The sequence below is a fragment of the Gallinula chloropus genome (assembly GCF_964237585.1).
Source record: "Gallinula chloropus genome assembly, chromosome: 18".
Lineage (NCBI taxonomy): Eukaryota > Metazoa > Chordata > Aves > Gruiformes > Rallidae > Gallinula > Gallinula chloropus.
Window position 1 is genome coordinate 2,683,664 of NC_140103.1, and position 6,251 is coordinate 2,689,914.

General features: G+C 57.7%; 1 protein-coding gene across 4 annotated transcripts in view; it reads left to right on the top strand.

Annotated features, from left to right (window-relative positions):
* KCNT1 (potassium sodium-activated channel subfamily T member 1) overlaps positions 1–2,705 on the top strand; it is a gene marked incomplete at its 5' end in the record, with an annotated part of 81,369 nt that extends 78,664 nt beyond the window's left edge. For all 4 annotated transcript variants that reach the window (XM_084272649.1, XM_084272652.1, XM_084272650.1 and 1 more), the window contains 2 exons: positions 1,887–1,971; positions 2,339–2,705. In XM_084272649.1, the coding sequence (XP_084128775.1) occupies positions 1,887–1,971; positions 2,339–2,459 (206 nt within the window). In that variant the 3' untranslated portion in view covers positions 2,460–2,705. The remainder of the gene's footprint in view (positions 1–1,886; positions 1,972–2,338) is intronic.
* Between the last annotated feature and the right edge of the window lie 3,546 nt (positions 2,706–6,251).

A 6,251-nucleotide genomic window follows, 5' to 3' on the forward strand; every position in this document is an offset into this window, starting at 1 on the left:
GAAACCACGAGACCCCCATAAGCGACCGACATGGTGGCATCTCTGCTGGGGGCTGGGTGGGGACAGGAGCTGGAGCTCAGTACTGGCTCCCCCACCCCCCCCAAAAAATAACCCTATTAAAAATATTACCATGGAATAAATGGGTGGTGGGTGCTGGCGGGCTGAGCCCTGCTGCTGTGCTGCAGGGTCGGTGTGGCAATGTACCTGGTGGGTTTAGCAGTGCCTGGCTCAGCTGCATGGGGGTCAGGAAAAGGTGCTTCCATGGGGCAGGGAAACCTGCCGTGAGCCAGGGCCCGTCCTCGCCTCCCCCGTCATGGCAACCCCCACCCCCTCCCCCTGTCTCTGTCGGGTCCCAGGGTCTGTGTGTCCCCTGCACCCCAGCATCCCCAAGCCTGTCCCTGCCTCGCTGTAAGGCTGAGCACTGGGGTGGCCAAAGCTCTTGGGACCGGCTGGTGCCTGGGGCTGGGCATCCCGGCACAGGTCAGGGGTTCCCACACAGCATCTCCCTGAAGACAATCCCCCTCCTCTGCTTCTGTGGGCTCAGTGGTGCCAAGGGGTGTCTGGGTCACAAAATGAGGGTCCTGTGCATCTTTTGCATCCCTGTGTAGGGGGCAGCCAGGCCAGGTGGCTGCTGTGGCTCATCTTGCAGCTGGATAAACCCCACTTCAGGGGCTTCTCCCCAGTTCCAAGGCTGAAGAGCAGCAGTACCCTTCATCTGCGGGCTGCCTTGGCCATCCCATGCCCACGGGTGCTTTGGCCACGCAGCAGGGCAGCCTTTGCCAGGGGAATCCACTCTGGCTCACGGCCAGGGATGGCAGGGATGGGGTGGTGGGGGCGGTGAGAGCAGCCCCCAGCCCAGAGCCATCGCCTGTCCCGGCAGCTGGTCCAAATCAAGCTCCATCTGTCCAACATCAGCAACCCTCCGTCGGGCACTGATGCTCCCAGAGGAGCCCTTCCCATGCCCTGGAGAGGCACCCAGTGCCAAGCCTTGCAGCGAGCTGGTGCGCCGCTGTGCTCATTCTGCTGCCCTGGCGTCCGTCTGTCCGTCCCCCTCCATCCTGTCCATCTGCACCCCGTCACTCGGTCTGTAAGTGGTGTTACTTGTCGCAGCTTCCACCCCGCCCCGGCCGCCCGCAGCCTTGCACCCCCTTTCCCCCTCTCCCCACCCCATTCATTTCACCCATGATCTTGTTCTCAGCTCATTCAGAAAGCGCAGGGCCCCCCACAATGGTCTGGGGGCCACCCGGTCGCCCCACGCAGCACCCATGGGTGCAGCCCTTGGTGGCCCTGAGCCCCCCGGGGATGTCACCGTGGCTCAGAGCTGTCCCTGAATGGTGGTGGTGGCTCTGAACGCCATGGTGGTGGTTTCCCTTGGGCATGGGGGAGATGCAATTGCTGAGCAAACACGTGTTGCTGGATGATGCTGAATTAATTAGTTAACAAGGGGAGAAGTGGGGCTGGGGGGGGAAGGGGGGTTTGGCTGCCCTGAGCCAGTGATTTGAGTCCTTGTGCCTTACTTATGGCAGCAAGACTAACCTGTTCCCTTTCTTGTGCTAACCCCAGGTAAGACACCTCACTTCTTTTTTTGGAGGGGGGGGAGTGGGGACTTTGAAGTGTCCTGGGTCAGGCTGGGGGGGTGGGGGCAGCAGCTGGGGAGGGGGAGGAGTTGTGTATGTGTGGGGGGGGGGGTGTTAGCAATGGTCTTGGTGCTCTCCCCATAGCAAGGCTGTAGCCTGTGGGCTCCCTCTGTAAAGGGACTTGTCAGCCAACCTTGGGGACGAGCTGTGACCCCACAGAGTCCAGTGCTTGGGGCTGTGGGGGGTGGAGGTGTCTGTCTGGCTGTCAGTTGGGATGTCCCTCACCAGACCTTTCCCTGCCTCTCACAGATGAGATGAACGACCACCAGAACACCTTGTCCTACGTCCTCATCAACCCTCCCCCGGACACGCGCCTGGAGCTCAACGACATCGTGTAGGTGCTCCCACCCCCCAGGGGCTTTCTTCCCACCCCCAGCCTGGGCAGGAGCTGTCCCCGTGCCCCCAGACCTGCCCCAGCGCTGGGGTTCCCCCACCCATCCCCTTGTCTCCCCTGATTTCTCATGGAGCCCCCACAGTTCGTGCCACCCACCCTCCCCTTCCCAAGGCCTGATCTGCCCCCACCCCATGATGCTCATCCCTCTCCCACGGGCACCAGCAGCACCCAGCCCAGCATCATGGGGCATCCCCACAGGGCTGAGCCAGACCCTGCTTTGGGGGGGATGCAGCATCACTCCCTTCTACCACTGGGGAACCAGGGCTAGGGGTGGGTCCCAGTGGTGTAACTGGGCTGTATCCCACAGGTACCTGATCCGCTCCGACCCACTGGCCCACGTGGCCAACGACGGCCACAGCCGCAAGAGCAGCTGCAGCAACAAGCTGGGCCCCTGCAACCCCGAAACACGCGACGAGACCCAGTTGTGAGCAGCCGCCCCCCCACACCCCCCCAAACCATGTCCTGCACCCCAGCCGGGGCCGGCAGCTCCGGGGAGAGGCAGTGGAGAAGAGGATGGCCGGCCAGAGGGGAAGGCTGCTGCCACCACGGGTGCCTGGCGCCCCAGGGGGAAGGCGCTGCCCGGCTGGGCTTTGTGCTGTGGAAGGGATGCCCACACCCCCCATCCCGGCACGGAGGGGACAGCTGGACAGACCGACAGCCGGCGGTCGGGCGCCCCTTGGCTTTTAACTTTTTATACCAATACCGCAACTAGTGAGCACGGTCGCTGGTGCTGGTGGGACGTGGCTGAGACCCGGATGCCAAATGACCCTGCGTGGGCAGGACCGCGTTAGGATTGGCCCCAGAGGATGCAGGTCATTTGCATTTGATGGGGCTTGGCACTACAGGAGCAAAACTGCACCAAAACCCTCCTCCTCCTCCTCTTGGTCCTCCTCTCCCTTCTTGGCCAGGCATCCCCCGGAGTCCCCAAACTGCTGCTCTTTCACCCAATTCGTGTTCTTCAGCCTCTGCTCGTTTTCTGTTCTGGGCGTCGCTGTGAGGAGCGCTCGGAGCTGCGGTGGGGAACGTCGTGCCGTTGGCCATGGGATGGACAGGACGGGATGTCCGGGGGGATGCAGTCCTCCCCCAGTGCCACGGCAGAGGCTGTGCTGCCTCCAGCGTGTCTCAGCAGCTCCCAAACCCAATCCCAGGTGATGAAAGCCACGCTGTCCCTGCTCTCTCATGGAGGTGTAGAGTGTGCGTGGCTCTAGCCTGAGCCCCAGCTGCAGCACAGGGGCCTGGGGTTGTCATCCCTCGTCGAGCTGCCCCCCCCACTGCTGCTGCTGCCAGAGCTCCCTGGGTGGGGGGGGTGAGAGCCTCAGGTCCCTGCATGGGGGTGGGATGGGAGACTCATGTTGGGTGTTGAGGGTCAGTGCTCAGCTCAGCCCCTTCCTCTCCTCCCAGGGGCAGCTTGGGGTCTGAGCCCCTCCCTGGCTATGCAGCCCAGCCATGAACCCCCCCATTCCCTTCTCCTGGGGCACAGACCAGAGACACAGTTAAAGGCAGCGGGTTCTGCCCGGCCCCCCATGCCCACCCTGGTCACCCTGGCTGCTCTGCCCGGCCCTGCTTACCTGGAGGGGGGGTTCCCAGATCCCGAGGGGCTTGGCCCACCCGCGGCAGCGGCGCCTTCGCCAGCAGCTGCTGCTGGTCGGCATCGGCCACCCCGCAGAGCCCCAGCAGCAGCAGAAACACCAGCTGGAGTGTCCATATGTTTCTGCAGCCTTTCCAGCATCGCTGGGTAAAGGGTTTATTTGCCTGCCAAGCCAATAACTGAGTGGTTAACTTTATATACTTCCACATATATATATATTAACCCTTCAAGGTGGTTTATTTTGGTTTTGAAATGGTGCCATGAAACCCCATCAGCCAGCCCAGGCTCGCTGCCAGCTGAACCACTTATTGCCATTAACACTCACCCTTTGCTCCCTCTGACACCCCCAAGAGAAGTTGTTTACAAAAAATCCCACCCCAACCCTGTTTAAAATTGCAGTTTTAAGCAGTTGGTGGGGCAGCCCCAGCACATGGGGACGTGCTGCCCAGCCCATGGGGAAAGCACGAGTGGTGAGGATGCCCAGGGAAGGTGTTGGCAAAGACCTTCTGTGCCTGAACAGGATAATTTTTAATTGTTATTATTCCTGGTGTGCTGCCAATGAGGTCCTGGGTGACCCACACCAGGCACCACGAGCCACCAGCACAGCTGGGGCTCGGCCCAAACCAGTGAGCCCAGTCTGCCAGCCCAACCCTTCCGCCCAAATCCAAACAGAACTGGCCCCAATGCTGTTTTTTTTTGGGGGGGGGGGGGGGTGTGGATTATTATTGAATTATTCATTTTTCATCTCTCTGGGTAAGGCAGATCCAGTGTTTTATTTATTCCCCTTTCTAACTCTGCATGCCAAAAATACCATCTCAAGGAATAAAAGAGAATGAAGGTTCATGAAGTCTAAAGAGTGAGCTCAGTTGAGGGACAAAAGCACTTTGGGGAGCTGTGAGAATTTAAAGCCTCAAGATAATTCCAGAAGTGTCCCCTCATGTGTTAACATATTGAACTGCCCAGAGCCCAGCTGGTTTTCTATTCCCCACTTCCCTTTGCAGGGAGAGAGTGGAACAAAGCTGTGGTGCAGGTTAAAAAGAAACCAAAACCCGCTTGGCAAAGGGTTCTTGTGCAAAGACACGGGGTGCCACAGCTTTCTGTACCTCCCCTTCCTCCTTGGGCACCCCCAGTTCTCTTACTGACCCTTTGTGAACACAAAGAGGAACCCCACGTGCCCAAAGCAGCAGAGGCTGGAGCTGGTTTGTGCCCCTGGTACAGAACAACCTGGAGGTTCCTGTACTTTGCTTCTGTTTGATGTGTAAATCTGTGTATTTAAGGAGCAAGCTGTGTGTACAAACCACCTGTGGTTTGCATAATTCTTTCTATGGTGTAAATTTGGAGCAGACATTCTCCTGGGATGTTGGAATAAATACTGTAGATACTTGCCTGTGGTCAGTGCCAGTCTACCACGGAGTGTTCAGTGATTCTAGTTCTCCAGGCTGGGTTGGTATCCTGATGTATCCTCCCTCTCTACAGGGAGAGTGGTGAGGGGCTGGAACAGGCTGCCCAGAGAGGGGGTGGGTGCCCTGTCCCTGGGGGTGTCCAAGGCCAGGTTGGATGGGGCCCTGGGCAACCTTGTGTAGCTCCAGGCCTGGAGGTTGGTGTCCCTGCCTGTGGCAGGGGGTTGGAGCTCTGGGACCCTTGGGGTCCCTCCCAACCCAGCCCAGTCTGGGATTTGCTGGTTCCATGTGAAAACCACAGGAGTTTATTTTTGTACTGGTCCTGGAAGTGGTGACACATGGCAGAGGAGTTGTTTCTGCTTAGAAAAGAGCTACCTTGGAGGGGACACAGCCACACTTCCCTGGGGTGAGGAAAACAATTGCTGCAAGTCCTGGCAAGAGCCACGACAGCCCTGGGGGGACACAGGAAGGAGCAGTGACTGTGGTAGTCTGGGGGTTCCCAGCTCCATCGCATGGTACCTGGCCACTAACCCCCCCCCATCATGCATTAAAACCACACTGAAGATTCAAACAAACTTTAGGGCATATTTATTTCCTGTTCTCCCCCTTTTTTACTCCAACCTCTACAGAACATGACATTTTTACTTCCCCTGAGTGACAGACCTGTCATCATCTCTCCAGCTCAGCTCCTGCATGGCTGGTGAGCAGCAGACAAAGCTCCCCCTCCGGGATGGGACTGCCTGACACGTCCTGCTGGGACACACAGCCAAGGGGGGGCTGGGGTGGGGATGGTTTTGTACAATTACTGTGAAGATGCTTCACATTTCTGTACAGACAAATGACAATAAAAGAGCTGCATGCAGCAACAGTACAGCCTGCTGTTGTGTGTTTAAGGGGAGCAAGCTTTTCCTTTGAAGCCAATGGGAAAATGTTGTTTTTTTCCAGTGCCCAGGTCCAGTTTCAAGGGGGGACACATGAAAAACTCCTTTTTACAACCCCCATTTTCAAAGCTCCACATATGACAACAGCAAACCTGCAGTGTTACAAGGACACCACCCCTCCAACAGTGTTTAAAGGTCATTTAATTGACTTATTTGATCTTTTTTGGGTTGGTTTTTTTTTTTTTTTGCATTAAATTTCATAGGTAGTTAAGGGAATTATTTTTATTTTTCATTAACTTCTGCCAGGACTCAGTACATGCTCTTCTACCTCCAAATGCTTCAAGATGTTTC